We start from the raw sequence: 18,918 nt of genomic DNA, 5'->3' as shown, positions 1-18,918 counted from the left end.
CTGCTCAGAAGAATGAGCCAAATCCAAGCTGGATTTATCTGAAGTGTCCCAAACACAGACCAGCACTGAGAAAAATTTCTTTATTGAGGTGCCTCCACTTTCCACTATTGTGGATTCTGCACTTCTGGACTTTTTCATAGGTGGGAATGGAGAAGATTACATAGAACTGAACAACACCCTACTGTATTTCTGCTGCAAGATTGTAAAAGCTGATAGGCCCAACCTCCGAGCTGGTGAGGCTGTGGTTCTCATGAATAACCCACTGGCCTCTATTTCAGCCAATGGGGGATTAACTAATAAACCAGAGCAACAACTGCTACCCCTCCTGTGCTTTCATTGAGTTGCTTCTCAATTACAGCTGTCTTGTTGTCCAAGCACTTCTCCACAGGGCTGTTCTGCAAAGACACAGCCAGGCAGCAGCAAGCAGTCAGGCTGGATGACATCAATAATCAGCGGTTCAGGCAATAATCAGCTCTCATGGCCCAGAGTATGAACTACTGGGACCCCTCCACAGTGATCTGCTCTTTCAAGACAAACTTCTGATGAATGGTGTGGATGTAAAAATTAAGCCGACACGCAGCAAGGACAGCTTTTGTTTGATGAGGTCCCTGGCAGCAGGATCCTGCAATCTGGTTAATTAACTGGGGTTGTTTAGTCTGGAGAAGAGGAGGCTGAGGGGAGACCTCATCGCCCTCTACAACTACCTGAAAGGAGATTGCAGAGAGCTGGGGATGAGTCTCTTTAACCAAGTAATAAGCAATAGGACAAGAGGTAATGGCCTCAAGTTGCACCAGGGAAGGTTTAGACTGGATATTAGGAAGTATTTCTTTACAGAACAGGTAGTCAGGCATTGGAATGGGCTGCCCAGGGAGGTGGTGGAGTCCCCATCCCTGGAGGGGTTTAAGAATAGGGTCGACATAGCGCTGAGGGATATGGTGGAGTTGGGATCTGTCAGTGCTAGGTTAACAGTTGGACTGGATGATCTTCAAGGTCCCTTCCAACCTAGACAATTCTGTGATTCTGTGGTTATTACATGTGCCTCACTATTTGTGAAGAAGGTGCGGGTGGTGATCGGAGCACGTTTAGTGCATGCTGGTGTTACTGATTGTTAGTGATCTGTTAATAGTGAATTGAGTCATCAACTCAATTTGAATTGATGAGTTTTGGTAATTTTGATAAGGAACGATTAGGACTAATCAGTTAAATGGAATCTCACAGAAATATCGGTTTTTATAAAAGATAGTGGTGTAATGTTTTAAGTAGTCATAGAGATGTTGTTTAAAGTAACCATACAACCAGTTACACTGCTAGACGAGGTACCATTGTTAGACTGTTTGGTGAGGATGATTTATTGCCCTGTAGACCGAGTGTTTTAAAAGCTGTATTGTGAAAGGGCCTCGAAGCATCTTAAAATCACAATGTCAGCTGAAGTCCTTCAGTCAAGGGCGTTGGAGGGTCTTTCTTTTAGGTCAGTAGTCTGTGGTGGTCGCAAAAGCAGCCCCCTGACTCAATTCAGGACTCAAGTGCGCATGACTGGAAAGAGGTGGGAATATGAAAATGAGTTACAGGAATTAGCATGTTTATGTATGAGAACTTGATTAATATGTATTACTGTATCTGATATAATCAGCATGTTACACGAGTTAGGTGTGCATTGTTGGTGAGATGACTCCCCTGTGCACTCGGCCGTTAATAAAGGAGTGTCTGCTTATCTACATCAAATTGGTGTCGATAAGTTCTTTTATTCTGTTTTGTGACACTGGGGCATTACTTAATGGCCAACACTAAATGGTCAGTGGACCAGATGGGCAGGAAAGTGTTCAGCACACTGGCCAGCAATCATGTCAGCAATAAGGAAAGTTTGTTTCTGAGACAGCTTCCCAAGCTTGTTATTGGCTTCATAGATAATAAAGCTTTTAGCAGCAATTATGCTAAGAACCCTTTCAACTTTAAACTTTATGATACAAATTTTGTGTCCCTGGATGTGGATGCTGAACAAATGCCAGTGAAACCGCTGCAGCCTGATTTTGAGAATGGCTGCTGTGTGAGAGAATACACACAGCTCATTCTGATGATCGGCAGCCATATGAATCACAGAATTAACTAGGTTGGAAAAGACCTTGAAGATCATCTAGTCCAACCATTAACCTAACATTGACAGTTCTCAACTACACCACATCCCTCAGTGCTATGTCAACCCGACAAACCCCTCCAGGGATGGGGACTCCACCACCTCCCTGGGCAGCCCATTCCAACACCTAACAACCCCTTCTGTAAAGAAATGCTTCCTAATATCCAGTCTAAACCTTCCCTGGTGCAACTTGAGGCCATTCCCTCTTGTCCTATCACTTGTTACTTGGTTAAAGAGACTCATCCCCAGCTCTCTGCAACCTCCTTTCAGGTAGTTGTAGAGGGCGATGAGGTCTCCCCTCAGCCTCCTCTTCTCCAGACTAAACAACCCCAGTTCCCTCAGCCGCTCCTTGTAAGACCTGTCCTCCAGACCCTGCACCAGCTTTGTTGCCCTTCTTTGGAAAGACCATTCCCTACTGGTTAACAGGAAAGAGTTCACCCATGGCTATACCCTGTTTGTCTTTGACCTGCCTCCATACCAAAAATGTGCTGATCACTATTCCCTGATTAAAACGGGAAACCTGACAGCAGAAATACACTTTGCAGGGGCCTTGATCACCACCATCAATATGATTGTGTGCAGTATATTTGACAACATGATAGAAATAAACCAGCAGAAACATGTGCTCTCCAGCTACATTCAAGGATGGACACTGAGCAGCTCTCTTGGATTTTTTTTCCAGCAGATCCCTATACTAGAGAAGTATTTGTAGGCATTTACCCTCATTACTGGCTCCCTAGGGCCCATGTTTCTCAAAGACCAGTGAGCATGCTTGTAAACATGCATCTACATAACCAGCCTGGAGAGCACTGGCTAGGAATTATCCTGGTAGACCAAAATCATGCAGAGTTTTTTGACTTGTATGGCTATCCTCCAAACAGTGCTCTCTTTCCTGAAATAATCATGTCCTTTTCAAAACACAGGACTACAGATACTGCTTTCCAGAGGAAGCAACTGCAGCATCCCCTCTCCATGGACTGCAGATGCCACTGTGTTGTCTTCTTACATCACCATAACAAAGGATTACCTTTTGAACAGCTTTTAAAACTGTATTCTAACAATCGTTCTAGCAAAATGATGAGATGGGGATGTGCTTTGTAAAACATGAATATGAAACTTTCCCCATGACCAGAGCTACTCCAGATATTTTTCAGAAGATATAGACCTGCAATTCTTGTAATGATTTTCATAAATATATTCTGTAAATAAAACTTACAACCCAACCACAAGGCTGTGTGTGTTCTTGAACCTCACCCCAACACGTTTTTTAAATGGCCACTACAGATAGCAAAGGTTAAAGATTTTATGAATATTTTGTTTTCAACAATAAACTTAACTGGGTGAATCACCAGGCTTTAGGTATCTTTCTCTTAGGTGGTGTGCATCTTGATTCTTGGTTCTGCTCAGTCACTTTTAATTGTTCCAAAAGATCCTGTTTTGCTGTATGACCCATGACTGAAAATGGGATATTTCACCACAGCCATGGATTCATAAAAACATTTCAGGTGTTCTCAAGCTAGAAGGCACACAAGTCTGAAGGACACATCAAACTAATTCAAGCAAGCTCAGCCACTCGATGACATCTCCTTTGTATACAAAACTTCCCTGGTTGTCCCAAGAAGAAATATGCCTGTGTTGCCCTAGTTTATCTAGGAACACATGCACATTCTTCTGATCCAGTGGATACACATTATCCAGTAGTTCCTGAACAACAGGGTTGGGGTCCTCAGGAGTCTCCAGAGGTTTTTCCACTTCTGTCTTCTTCCAGAAAACCAAGAGCTATCTTCCCCCTCTCCTGATTGCTCTGCTTCACATGTGCCAGGTACGTGAGAAGAGCTGCTGTACACACCTAAGCTTTCCTGTAGGCTGCCAAGCCTTGTTTCTGGAAAATGTCCCTCATTTCAGCATCCAAAGAGTAGACTTTATCAGTCTTCAATGTCTTCCTGGGTCAATGGTGGCACCCTTAGCTGCTCCAGTTGATTTGAAGGCATCAGATATATTTTTCCCATATATTCCATCACTGCTTTAACCAAAAGCCCCTTATGAGCAGAAGAACAAAACTTAGAAGAGGATCAATAAAGCCACTGGTTTGCTTTGCAAGTAGATTCTTTCTTTTGAAGAACAAACTTTTATTGCTCAGGCTTTTAATGAATTTTCAGGTCTTTTTCAGCACACATATTTAGTGGGTTGTTAATGGAATGTTCCCCTTCCAAGGTATTCAGGACAGTTTCAGAAATCGCCGTCTGAAGCTGCACAGAGTATTGCTTCTCTCTGCCAGGGGAGGAGGAGATGGATCAACAGTTCCAGGAGGGACAGATTACTCTTCAGACACTGGAACATCATGTTCCCAAGCCTGCACCAATAGCAACACATGGTGACAGTCTGACTCTTCTCTATTTATTGACAAACAACAGTCTTTGTCTCTGCCCCCTCCCCACCCTGCTGCCACTATGTAAATGACAAGCAACTTTAATGGGAAAAGACCACTTCCTAGCCTAAAAGCCTCTGGGGCAGAAGCATTTAAATCAACAACGAGGAACCTATATGGTGCCTATGTGTGCCTTTGTAGCATCTTCAAACACCTCTAAAAAGAACAGGGCCTTGCCAGGATACATCTGCTTGGCTAGGGACACAACCTTGAGCATAACTCATGGATTCTTAAATAATACCATATATTTTCCTTTGAGAGTGATGGTGTGGCTCTTTTTACCCTGGCAAAAAACATTCTGGACAGTGTACAGGATGCTAACATTCCTGCGATGCACATGCTTAGTAAAAGCTTTCTCAGTTTTTTTGCTCTCACAAGCAGAGTTTATCAAATCATCGATCACAGCCATGTTTACTTCATTAGGGGGAAATAAATGGTTATCACTAAGACTTTCAGGTAAGTCTTCCACAAATTTGATAAAAGGATAGTTACAGCGCAAAAGTTAGGTAAGTGGACACTGAGGTAGACTGAAAACAGGCTGAACAGCTGGGCCCAGAGGTTTGTGATCAGTGACACAAGGTCCAGCTGGAGACTAGTCATTAGTGGTGCACCCCAAGGGCTGATACTGGGGCCAATGCTGCTTAACCTCTTCATTAATGACCTGGACGATGGGACAGAGTGTACGGTCAGCAAGGCTGCAGATAAACTAGGAATGTCTAATACACCAGATGGCAGAGCCACCATTCATAGAGACCTGGACTCTGAGAATTGGGCAGAGAAGAATCTCATGAAGTTCAACAAATTGGAATGCAAAGTCTTGTACCTGGGGAGGAATAACCTTATGCACCAGGACACGCAGGGGGCTGACAGGCTGGAAAGCAGCTCTGCAGCGGAGGGTCTGGAGTCCTGGTGGACAACAAGCTGATCACAAGCCAGAAATACAACCTCATAGCAAAGAAGGCTAATAGCATCCAGGGCTGCATTAGGAAGAGTGTTTCTGGCAGGCTTTAGAGATGTGATCCTTTCCCCCTACACTGCACTGGTGAGGCCACAACTGGAGTGCTGTGTCCAGTTCTGGGCTCCCCAGTACAAGGCAGGCATGGGCAAATATGAATAAAGGAATGGAGCATCTTTCATAGGAGAAGAGGCTGAGAGAGCTGGGACTCTTTATCCTCAAGAAGAGAAGGATCCTACTGATCTCCATAAATACCTGATGAAGGGCACTGAAAAAGAGGGAGCCAGACTCTGCTCAGCAGTGCCCAGTGACAGGACAAGAGAGTGGTCAAACACTGGAGCAGTGTTCCCAGAGAGGCTGTGGAGTCTCCATCTGTGGAGATATTCAAAACCTGACTAGACACTGTCCGGAGTAACCTGTTCTAGCTGATCCTGCTTGAGCTGGGATGGTGGTGGGGAATGGACTAGATGATCTCGACAGGTCAATTCCTACCACACTCATTGTGTGATTCTATTAAGGAGATACACTCTCAGATCTCAATCAGTAACTATATTCCAGCTGTATCACTACTATGCACACACACACTCATTTTTTCCCCAGTACCCAGTGTCTGCCTGAACAGGTAAAGAATAAGCCCCCTCCATTATTCACAACTTGTGTCCAGCACAAGCACAGCCCTGATTTGCTAATGATTTTCATTAATTATTAGGTGGCAAACATCTTGTTCATGAAATTCCTAGATGATAAATTGTCAGCAGTGAAAATATAAGTGTGGAAAAAAGTAGCAATAGAAAGAGACTTGGAGAGACTGGAAACAAAAGATAAACTTAAGGGAAACATACACCTGCGGAATGATATTCCCAAACACAGACTTTCTACAGGATGATTTGGGAAAAGTTGATATAAAAAGTAAAACATCAAAACAAATGAGACATTACTTTGGACTGCAGTAATTCTTCCCCCAAAAACTTCACAGCTGTTTTGAGTGGCATGCACAAAGGCAACAAAGGGAAGCACAACAAAACTCTTCCTGCCTGTAGTTGTGAAGGTCAAATTTAGTTGTGCCAATTTCAGCGTTGTCATCTTTTTGTATATAACGCATAATGACCAAAGTGCTGTAGGTAAGAAAGAAGACTGAACATTTGAAGGGGATTCAGAGATGATGTACAAAGAAAGATTAAAATGTGTACAACATAGTTAAGTGATAGTTAAACTCAGAGGGTAGGGAGGAGAATGGGGGCAGAACTTGGAAACAGTATTAGATGTGTAAGAAAAAAAAAAAAGATTAAAAATTATAGATCAACTACAAAGACCCCTGAAATCACAAGGACTGGCAGGACCCTAGTCATTCATCTGCTGGATGGAAAAACACACAAAGACCAAATAGAGTTCAAAATATCACAGATAACATATCAAATCCAGAGAATAACTAATACAGAAGAAAGAATTATGCAGTCACTCCACAGAGGAGACCTGATCGGATGGGTATTTAACATAAAGGCTGTATCATTCATAAAGGCTATATAAATCAATTAATAAAGCCCATAAAGGACTTGTGGTTCCTACAGAAACACTAACCTTATGCATACATTAGAATGTGCAGTTCTGCTGTTCGTTTAAAATATAGTAACTAAGCATTATACATAATCTTCATATTAAAACATTTTCTCATTAGTGAGAAGAGGATAGGAGCAGAACAATTCTCTAAGCAATTCATCATAATGAATGAAAATCCATCAACCTAACAAAGCAGCTCTGAGCATTAAGCCCCATTTCCTAAACACACATAACTGTAAAGATAGCTTTCTGAAATGCAAAGTTTGGGGATTAAATTCAGTCTCTCTTTAATTCTTGCAAATGAACCTATCTACACAGACTTCAAACCGAAAACAGGCAGCAAATTGCAATGCTCTTATAATGAACCACTTTTTGAAGCTACTTGTCAGAAGATGTAAGTTTAGGGCTTTTCCCTATATAATATCAAATGCAAAAATGGAAATCTGCCATGATTTTAAAATGCTTTTATTTTATTTTCCTAATTATTTCCATAGTTAATTTCAGTTGAAATGAGAATCCAATCTGAAAACCAGCTGGACAGAAAGATCTCCTGAATTCACCTGCTCCATTCACCTGCACCTACACTTTAGTAAAGCCTTTGACACCGCTTCCCACAGCATTCTCCTGGAGAAACTGGTGCTGCTCATGGCTTGGACAGGTGTACTCTTCGCTGAGTATAAAGCTGTCTTGATGGCCGGGCCCGAATAGTTGTGGTGAATGGAGTTAAATCCAGTTGGTGGCCGGTCACGAGTGGTGTTCCCCAGGGTTCAGTACTGGGGCCAGTTCTGTTTAGTATCTATCAATGATCTGGATGATGGGATTGAGTGCACCCTCAGTAAGTTTGCAGATGACACCAAGTTGGGCAGGAGTGTTGATCTGCTTGAGGGTAGAAGGGCTCTACAGAGGGTTCTGGACAGGCTGGAGCGATGGGGTGAGGCCAATTTTATGAGGTTCAACAAGGCTCAGTGCTGGGTCATGCACCTGGGTCACAACAACCCCATGCAATGCTACAATCTTGGGGAAGAGTAGCTGGAAAGCTGCCTGGTGGGAAAGGACCTGTGGGTGTTAGTCAACAGAGGGCTGAATATGAGCCAGCAGTGTGCCCAGGTGGCCAAGAAGGCTGATAGCATCCTAGCTTGTATCAGAAATAGCGTGGCCAGCTGGACCAGGGAAGTGATTGTCCCCCTGTACTCAGCACTGGTGAGGCCACACCTCAAATACTGTGCTCAGTTTTGGGCCCCTCACTATAAGAAAGACTTTGAGATGCTAGAGTGTGTTCAAAGAAGGGCAACAAAGCTGGTGAAGGGTCTAGAGCACATGTCTTATGAGGAGCAATTGAGGGAACTAGGGTTGTTTGAAAAGGAGGCCGAGGGGAGACCTTATTGCTCTGTATAACTACCTGACAGGAGGTTGTAGCGAGGTGGGTTTTGGTCTCTTCTCCCAAGTAACAAGTGACAGGACAAGAGGAAACGGCCTCAAGTTGCCCCAGGGGAGGTTTAGATTGGGTATTAGGAAAAATTTCTTCACCGAAAGGGTTGTCAAGCACTGGAACAGTGCAAGTGGTTGAGCTGTCATCCCTGGAGGTATTTAAAAGACGTGTAGATGTGGCACTTAGGGAGATGGGTTCATGGTGGACTTGGCAGTTCTTTGGACTCAATGATTTTAAAGGTCTTTTCCAACCGAAATGATTCTATGACTACGATTCCACAGAAACATTCAGATCTGAGTTTGATAGCAAAAGCAAATACATGTGGCTGCTTAATCCCATTAGATCTGTAGAGAAGAAAGAGAAATGTATTTTTTTCTTCCAGTTCTTGGAATAATTAGAAGAATATTTTACTGCAATCCCTAATCCCTGTGCAAGCATAACACGGGACAAGATTTGTACATGTCAGCAACCATGACCTGGCTAATAAAAATATTTTAATTTGTCTCATAATTAAAACCTCTTTCCAAAAACATTTGATTCACAGATTAAAAATCAGCACTCAAGGCTTTGCAAGCTGGAAGGAGACTTCTAAACTACTTTTGTACATATCAGCAGGAAGAGACAATTTTACCAAGACAGTTTTCAGAGTAACACACTATCTGCAAGAGCAAGCAGCAAGTCTAAATCACAGTCCAAATTCCAGTATATGAAAGCCCCAAGAAAAATGGATCAGACAAGACAGGCAATCCTATTTTATTCCATTGATGGTAGAGAGAAAAACAAACGGAGTCATGATCTGTTGAGTTCCTCCAATGCTCTAATTTTAGAGCATCTGCATTAAAGCCTTTTGAAACCAGAACTGTATGGCTGTTTAAAACTATATGCTAAATTCATATGTTATGTATGTGCACAAATTCAGGGGCATGTATCTGTGGTACTTTCTTCTGAGATGTGTATTTCTACCTATTTATTCATAGGGTATTCATTCACTTTCTGCCCCACAAGGAGCACAGATTCTGGTCAGTCCACCATCAAACATACATTTACAATGCTTAGCATTCACTGGTGTAACTTAATGAAATCTAGGCACCTCTGTTGGTCACATGTTATTAATCGCTCTCTTTTTTCCTGAGCCAATTCTCCCGAAGCTTCTTTATCCTTTTTTTTTTATTTATTTTAATCACCACTGCTTAATTCTGCTCCATCTCTTAATACCAAATAGAAGCAGTAGTAACAAAACAAAAAAAAAATCAGATGTTTCAAGGACTTGGTGGGAGGGGACAACAGTCACCAACCCTCATCCAAATTTGTCTGAAAAGACTGAGGACTTTTCCAGCCCCAAAGAAGTTACCATGACTTAAGATACTCTCTTGAAGATGTATTACAGGGCACAACCAAGAACACAGCATCTCAAACACTTAGTGTTCTCCATCGGCTCAAAAGATGCTAACGGGAGCTTAAATTACGTTCTGCAAATCCATTTGTATCCTTCTCTTCCAGCTTTCGGAGGCACTTCTGAGACAAGATGCAAGGAATCAGTGTGAAGAAACTACCTACAGGAGTTATTTGTAAACCAATCACTGTATATTTGTGAAATAAGTCTTGTGCTGAATAAGTTGGACCACAATGAGCATTTTTCTCTTGGTTAATTTGTCTGTTAAACCAGCACAAAACTCTAGGGGATTCACTCCCCTATTTCATGACATCTTCTGGAACCACTGATAACTGACTAAGGAGTAAAACTGACTTCCAGTTTTACATATTTTATGTCAGATAGTAGCATGGCTTCCAGTTCCCAATGACCTTGTATTGTTTAAGCTTTCAGAAGAACTAGCATGCCAATACTAAAATACAGCAGAAAACAGGAATGAAGGCAGGAAAACAAGCTGTTTGCCATCAGCACTATCTGCTCTTCTTGGTATTGAAGTACAATTTTGTGATAAAAAATAGTGATGATAATAAAAGGATGAATGGCTTTGCTAAGCATTCATTAGGAAAAAAAATCAGTAACTATATTAGATCTATCAGAGTAAAAAATTGTATTACAACTGACTAACTCAGTGCAGATTTAATTTTTCTTTGGTAGTATTCAAAGCTATCCTGCCTTTTCCCATTAGTATGTTCTATTTTGAAGCTACTACCTGTCAAATAACATCTCCCAGTGGACTGGGATGACCTCCTACATATTCTTAAATACTCTAGCAAGGGGCCTTCAATTAAAAAGATGTTATATGTTATCCACCCATTGCCTGGATCATCTGTATCTCGTTTCTTTCAAAGACTTAAAAAAGCTGAGGCAAGTGAAACCTTCCACCTGCAGCTTGCTGGAAATAGTACGAGGTTGAACCTGATTCTCTTCAGAGAGACTGCTAACAAGGACTGACATTATAAAGGGGTCAGATAAATAAAAAGGGTAGTACAGCAGCCATGTGCTCCAGTGAGGAGAGTTATAAGCATCAGAGAGTAGACATGTGACTCGTCAGTTAACTGAATCTCACTTTTCCCTTCTGTCCAGAGGTCTGTGTTAGGGAAATGAGAAACGAGCAATCACACTGTCTCAGGAAGAAACATGAAAATTCACTAAGAAAATTCAGCCAGTTACAGGTGGACAAATCCTTTTGCTGTCCCAGCGCAAACACAGGACAGTGGCATTAAACCACTTAACAAATACAGATGTATGCTACAAACTCTTTGAGTCCTGCATTTCTTCCAAGAAAAAACATTTTAAAAGCTTTCACTGACTTGTCTGAAAGGAGACTGAGGACTACTTGTTGTGGAAGCAAGAAAAAAAGGAAATGCTCCAATTCTTATCTAGAATGCTTTAACAATATGTTGTCACCAAGCCCCCTACAAGAAGAAGGAACCTGCAGAGAGACAGATGCAATATGTTTTAGTTAAGGGAGTACTAAGGTCAGGCCTGATCCTGCTCAGTGTTGATTAACTTCCATGGTCCAGCCACCATCAGAGCAAATCCAGCTTCCCATTATATCTGCCTCTATATTTAAAGATACTCCTTAGTATTCCTGGAGCTTTCATTCACAGAGCCTTCATATGGAAGGTAGGATCAGCAAACACCAACCTTAAAACATTTAGGAATTAGGTCATAAAAGAGAACTGTGTCATGGGACTTCTTCAGATTCCAATTCCACCACATTAAAATAGGCAGAACTGAAGTAAAAACCAGAGTTATCACAAAAAGGATGAGAAAGCCATGAGGTGCTTCATCACCATTAGGCTATTTTTTTCATATACCCTGATGAAACAATCTCCATATCAGAAAAGCTAGGCTAGAAGTCACCATTGCCAGGTAAGAGCTGTGATGTTATCTTGGTATCTGAAATGCTGGAAAAACAGAGACTGGGAGAAAAAAGTCTAGCAACCAACTCTAAATCTCAGCAGTGATTAACATCTGTTGCAATTACTGTAACTAACAAGTGAGTAGTCAAGATGTGTATATATTTCATCTTCAGACAGGCACTGCTAATAAAACAGACAGCACAGTTTATGATGCAGTGATTTCAGAAGAACAGAAGGAGGTAAACCTAAAAGGGGCAGCCCTAAAAAAGGTGAGAGAAAGCTACTAGAACAGGAGGACAAACAAGGCCATATGAGAAGTGGAAGGTAAAGTCATGTATTTCTTTTTTCCACAAGCCAAACTGAGGAGGAATTGGGTCAGCAAATAACAATCCAAGGCCTTATGGATTCACAACTGATAAAATAACTTCAAATACTAACATGAAGGGACTCTGCAAGCAGTAGTATGACAATGACACCTGATGTCCCTGATACCTAGGGAAAAGTGCAAGGAGTGGCTGGCTTGTCTGTGGTTTAGATTGTCCTTTCCCTACTACATGTTCAGTCGGCTAACATGACGAATGGATGAAATATTTCAGGTGGCAGGCATTCTGTGTTTTCTGTGCCTTTAACAATCTAACTGAATCTAGTGTGAAGGAGAGAAAAGAGCTTCCCATTGGAGCCCACTTCCCCTTTAGTCTTCTCAAAACTAGGAAAACACTAGACTCTAACAGAAATTTACATTCTCAAAAATATCTTAAATAAAAATAACCTGCTATACAACGTGTAAGGTAAAGTTACACATCTTGATTCTCACTGTAACACAAAGAATCACTGGGTTTCTGCAAGTTCTCCACAGACTTCCCATATATTCTCATTTTTGGGGCTGAATTAGCTTCACAGAAAATATTACCAGAAGTAAGGAAGACTAAGTGAGACTGGTGTTGGCTCATCCTTCATTCCCTTGCAGTGAGCCTCTCTGTCCACTACACAAGCTCAAAAAAGGCAAAAGCTGCTGTTTTGACAGCATTATATTTGAACATGCTGACACGACTGCAGTGGTCACAGCTGGGAAGTACAGGGACTACAGAAGACAGTTCCATCCCACTGGACATTCTCTGACAGATTTCTTTGTATCCACTTCTGCACAGATCAGAACAGTTACAGAGCTTTTACACCAGACAGACTGAGAGAGGAGTGTGTTTTATTTTGCAACTCAAAATTCAACAACCAACAGAGAATGTGATTGCCGAATGAGTGGCAGTAGCATAAAACAATTTCCCATAACTCTTTTGTTGACAAGAGTTACAAAGTGTTCTGAATGCTTTCTTGTTACCAGAAAGAACAACAAATAAATTAACTAGTGGTAACTATGCTGAGGGAAATATATCCTCAACAACTCACACTCACTTGACTATGGCTTTGCAGTCAAAACTATTTTGGTTTACTCTGCGCTTTTACCTAAAAACAGTTTCATAATGTGACTGCAGTTAAAAATGCCCTTTCAACAATCAATGAAGATAACAAAAAGCACGCTTCACTCTAAAATGTTCCAGAATAAGATAAAAAAAGCTTTTGGCCACAACATCACGTGGGACATCTCCCAATTTCTTATTTCTGCTTTGCCACTTTCACACATGTGAAAGCCAAAATGTACCAAATATAAGAAACAAAAGGTAAAATGCGAGCCCTGTCTCATGGGCATATTTTACTGCTTAAAAGGCTCAACTACTGGTAACAATACACTGATACTAGCAGCAGCATCACTATTTGAGAAAATCACTATTTACCTACATTATATGCACACAGCAAAAGACAAGCAGTATTCAGACTCTGTAAGGAACAAAAATCTGTGCCCACGGGATTCATCTGGGTACGATGCAGTGAGATTACTCTTAAGGGCTCAAGTGTTCCATGTCAACACTGAATCAATGTAATATTTCCTTTTTCTTTCCACATTCCAGAAACCCCAGCAGTTCTTAAGATTGATTTATTTATTTTAGCTTACAGGAGGGAAATACATCCTCAACAACTCACTTGACTGCGGCCTAAAAAAAGCAAATCACTCTTCCATAGAAGATATAGTGAAACGTGGTTTCCTATAGATTTGTGACTCTGGATTCTCAGCTTTCTGAGCCATTGTGAACCAATGTCTGCTAATGCTTGACCTCTTAGAGAGCACCTAGAACAACTTGTGTGGATTCTCTGGCATCTAATAAAGCTGGAGTTCATTCTGCAGGCTTCCTCTAATGGAAGCAGGGTCTGTGTCCACTACCCAGTCACATCTTCAGCTTTATTTCTGTCCCTGCAGAATTCATTAAAATGCAAATGAAGTTCTACTGAAAAAACACAAGACAGAATTTCATCCATTGCACTATGCAGATATTCAAAATAGACAACCACTTTGAGCTAGTGATGTTATACAGTGAAAGTTAGCCTCAAAGGTCATCTTGAAAAGTAAACACTAGTTTTGATTTTTTCTTATCTCAGGTGTTATTTGTTTGGTTTATGGACATACGCTTGACTCAAAAACTTAACGGATGGAAGGAATTAAATCACTCAAGTGCAGCCTAAAAATACGTTCCATTTCCCTACCTCTAATTCTTCACTCACAGGTTAACTGCCCCTTGAGCAATTTTTTCCTCCCATTTCTGCAGGTCACCTGTAAGTAATTTATCAAGAAACCAAACACCTTAGGTACAGAGGAAGCTGCTCTTTTAGTAAGTCCAGACCACACTCTCCAGTAATCTCTTTGGCTTGCCTGTTACTAAGAACAAGCTACCCGATGCACTTATCCCGGTGTCAGAAATAGTTAATCACCAATGAAGAAAACCAATGAATTATGGTCATAGACAATGAGTTATGAACCCCTATTTTAAATATATTTATTCCAAATAAAGGATTCATTGCCCTTCTTGGTATCTCATATCCAACTTTGTTATGAAAAAAAATTAACTGATAAGAACATAACACAAGACTACCCAGTAGCCACTGTTTACAAGCACGACTGCAACGTTACATTACTTTAATTTTCACCAATCAACTGCCTTAGCTGTCAAGCTATGAATATGTTCTGTAGCTATGGAACTGACCAGACTCACACCTGCTAATGGCAAATGTGACTTCATATTTTCATACTCTAATAATGAGACTCAAATGGAACTACTTGGTTACAAAAATGATATCCATGATGAAGAGAAATACACATATTTTCAAGTTATTCCTCAGCGAAAAGCCTCAATACCCTGAAACTAAACTTCTAAATTTAGGGCAGTATTGCCTTCAAGAGGCAGCTGACTCAAGAACCAAAACCAAAGAAATGAACCAACCTCTTACAGAAGTCTCACTCTGCTTCATGGAAAGCTTCAGCAATTTATACAGGAGACCTCAATTCAAATCCCTACTGTTGGCAAAACAGAATTTCTCTGTCCTCTAAGTTTATTTATTTCCTAAGGCACTCTAGTTAAAAGTCTCATCATCCTGGGCCGCCTGTATAGAGAAACATGCACACCTTTAGAAAAGGACTTATGCCACCTAGAAGTAGTGTTCATTTTGGATATGCAGAAAGTAACAGCATCCTACATAGCCCACAAGCAGAGACAGAGATGATTCACATATACAAGTTTTGTTGTCTTTAAGTTAAAGCTGTGCCATAAAACTGCAAAGCTATATTGCAATACATGTATCAGGTGGAAATAAAATTGGAACATACCCCACTTCAGAATGCATGCTGATCTAGAGCACTGAAGCTAATCTATTCCACCTCCACAAGTAACAGAACTCATGCAGGTAGACAGATAGATATAAAACAGTATAGTACAGTTCTGATGGGATGAGACTCTGTGTAAAACAAATTGGCATGAATTGCATTTGGACTCTCTCATCCATCTTTTAATTTTTCCCATCAATCTGAATACTATATACAAATTAGCTATTAATGAGAGCAAAGCCATTATTGTACTTAAGTACTGTGACTTAAGGGAGTCGCAAGCTTTCAGTTATTTCTCGAGTACAAGATTCCTCATCTGAAAGATTAGATAATAACACTTCTCTACCCTACAGAGGTATTTTCTTTCCCTAATGACAATATCCTTATGAGGAAAACCAAACAATTAAAGCACCAGAAAAAAACAGGAAAAAGCTTAGCAACAAAAATAGAACACACAGACAGAGTATGAAATAAGAAAACCCACTCCATCTTATCACCCCACACTTTACACTTTTTTGTGTACATTTTTTGTGATTGTTTTCTACTTGTATGGCACTTTTGTAGTGTCTACAAACTTTGAGCATAGAATCCCTCAAGAGGTAAGCCTGTTTTCAGTTTTGCTAGTTACCTTCAAGAGGGACACTGGGCATCACTCCTCACTGAGATCAATTTCGAGTGGCAGTCTTTCACTCCCTGAATTTTCTTGATGCTTCTCTTCTCAGTGCCATTTTGTGTTTCTGTATTTTGGCCCATTGTTTCCATGGCTTAAATTAATGTTTACCCCTAGGTATCAAGAGCCATTCCAGCAAGGTTGTTCCTTGATACCAATGATGGTTTCACTCGCTTTACACAAGGACAGATACATGCAAGCAATGTGCATGCCTGAGTCTCTAAAATAAAGTAAAACATAACTATAGGCTCCTAAATCCATGTTTGGATATCTTTGTGAGTTTAAAACACAAAGGAGAGAACACTTTTCATCAAGATGAAGTTCTTCATTTTTCTTGAGAAAACCCCAAACCACTTCAGGCTAAACTCATTCTAAGCCTGGACCCACCACCAACACTTTTCCTCTGACGAATATTTTTGCCCAGAATTATGTTTCTCCCTTATGAAGCCAGTGGGAATGCACAGCTGTACAGTCTCCAAAAATAGCTAGTCTTTTACAAAAAATAGCAAAGTTTACTGCTGTGAAGGAAGTATACTTACTTGTCTTTATTGGCTGCCACAGGATACCTCAGTGTGCATGTAACAGGACTAGTGGATTCTCTGGAAGGTGACAACTCATAACACCCACTATGTGGAAATGCATTTGTTTATACAGCTCTACATGACAACAGACGGTGGAGTTGTCAACATCAGTTTTTGAATATGTCTTCTATATCCTTGATATCCTTCTATGCTTTTAGTGATCAACTTGCATAGCACAAATTCAGCTGTCCGGAAATGGCAATTTCCAGAATCAGAGGTTTATTGATCTTCAACTTCTCACAGTTTTGGCTCTGGGCTTCCTTCCTAGTCTTCCTTCCAAGCCTGATACACCTGGAATGTCCTTTCCCACGTAGGTTTGCCAAGTCATCAGCCTCTATGCATTACAGTCCATCTGATGGGGCCATGGGTCGTGCTGAGACTGTTGACTGCTCACTTACTACATATAGACCTGAGAATTATCTATGATTATGCACAGACAACATACTCAACAAGGCACAAAGATGAATCACAGAATCACACACCAGTTGAAGTTGGAAGGGACCTCTGGAGGTGATCTGGCCCAACCCCACTGCTCAGTTGCCCAGAACCCTATCCAGGCAGCTTTTGAATATCTCCATGGATGGAGACTTCACAACCTCTCTGGGCAACTTGTTCCAGTGCTTGGCCATGCTCACAGTAAAAAAGTGTTTCCTGATATTCAGTTTTTTGCCCATTGCCTCTGGTCCTGTTACAGGGCACCACTGAAAAGAGCCTGACTCGGTCTTCTCTGCACCCTCCCTTCAGTTATTTATGTACATTGACTATATTCCTGAGCCTTCTTTAAGCTGAACAGTCCTGGCTTTCTCAGCCTTTCCTCATATAAGAGATGCTTCATCATCTTAGTGGCCCTTTGTTGGGACTCTCTTCAGTATTCCACATCTCTCTTGTACTGGGAAGCCCAGAACTCCAGGTGTGGCCTCCCCAGTGCTGAATAAAGGCAAAGGATCACTTTCCTCCACCTGCTGCCAATACTCTGTCTAATGCAGCCAAGGATACCATTGGCCCTCTTTGCACCAAGGGCACATTGCTGGGTCCTGTTCAACCGGGTGTCCACCGAGATTGCCAGGTCCTTTTCTGCCAGCTGGGTGGCCCCCAGCATGTACTGGTGCATGAGGCTGTTCCTCACCAGGTGCAGGACTTGGCACTTCCCCGTATTGAACTTCATGAGGTTCCTGTCAGCCCTTGAAAACTGTCTCCACATCATGATTATATTTTAGTTGAAGCAGGAGGAACTCACCTGCAACTAAACTGGGGCTCTCTGTAGCTAAAAGCACAAGCTGTTATATTTTGAGCTAAACAGTAAGGGCCGCCAAATGGGCCCTACGCAACTTGTTCTTCCTGAAGGGCACACAGAGACAGGTCTGTTATTCACATACAATCACTCTAATGGCATATGCAGCCCATGAAGAGTTCATAATCTGTCAAGCATAAGAAGGCAGAAGACAGAAAGAAGAGCTGCCAGGAGCCACATCTGAAAGCTTAAGCAACACATAAGCAAAATCTCCGAACCTGTAAGAATGGCAGTGTTTAAACAAACCGAGAAAAGAAGTTCTACCTATATGAGAGGAATGTGTCATTCAACCCACAGGCTGGGATTGATTACCTTCTTATATAGTCAGGATATTCTGTTATTGCATATGAATCTTGAGTTTCTTTTACTGTAGAATTCATAATAAAGCTCCAGTTGCTGACTGTAAATCTGTGCAGTGTAATCTGCTTGAATTAGACTGCTTGTCATGATAAAATCATTCTGGGGACATTATCTTACATGACATCTCAGTTCTGACTTACCTCACACAAGATATCTGACTGGAAAATATAGCTAAACCTAAACTGCAAGCTGTGCTATAGATTTAAATACAAACATGGATTAAATGAACACATTGACTAAAATAATCTTCCAGCAGAGAGGCAGCCATGGGATTTTGACCTTTCCAGTCTCTATCCAGCAAGCTTTCCAAAAATTCTTCCCGTTCCACAAGTTAAAATAGCTTTTGCTTCAGTTGGAACACCCAAAAACACAGCCCTTGCTCACCTACCTTCCTATGTGCTTCCATCTCTTTTGCCACATACACCAAATAGAAGCTACAGTGGCCTCCAGTTATTGTTGCCAAGTGTGAAATCCATCCAGCAAGACCTTAAAGTCAAGAAAGACTTACCTAAT

At 41.3% G+C, this 18,918-nt stretch overlaps 2 protein-coding genes across 3 annotated transcripts in view; one reads left to right on the top strand and one right to left on the bottom strand.

Annotated features, from left to right (window-relative positions):
* Window positions 1-18,918, bottom strand: part of TSPAN9 (tetraspanin 9) — a 194,623-nt gene that overhangs the window by 21,044 nt on the left and 154,661 nt on the right. The gene's annotated exons all lie outside the window — the stretch shown is intronic.
* Window positions 1,805-8,759, top strand: LOC141924887 (uncharacterized). The gene is given in 6 exon segments (XM_074828213.1): window positions 1,805-2,044; window positions 8,223-8,295; window positions 8,298-8,333; window positions 8,336-8,426; window positions 8,428-8,625; window positions 8,627-8,759. Coding segments are annotated over 6 exon segments (771 nt in total).

Source organism: Strix aluco, chromosome 5, assembly GCF_031877795.1.
Source record: "Strix aluco isolate bStrAlu1 chromosome 5, bStrAlu1.hap1, whole genome shotgun sequence".
NCBI classification, from domain to species: Eukaryota; Metazoa; Chordata; class Aves; order Strigiformes; family Strigidae; genus Strix; species Strix aluco.
The sequence above is the reverse complement of the archived record's forward strand: the minus strand, read 5'-3'. Positions and strand labels throughout refer to the sequence as shown.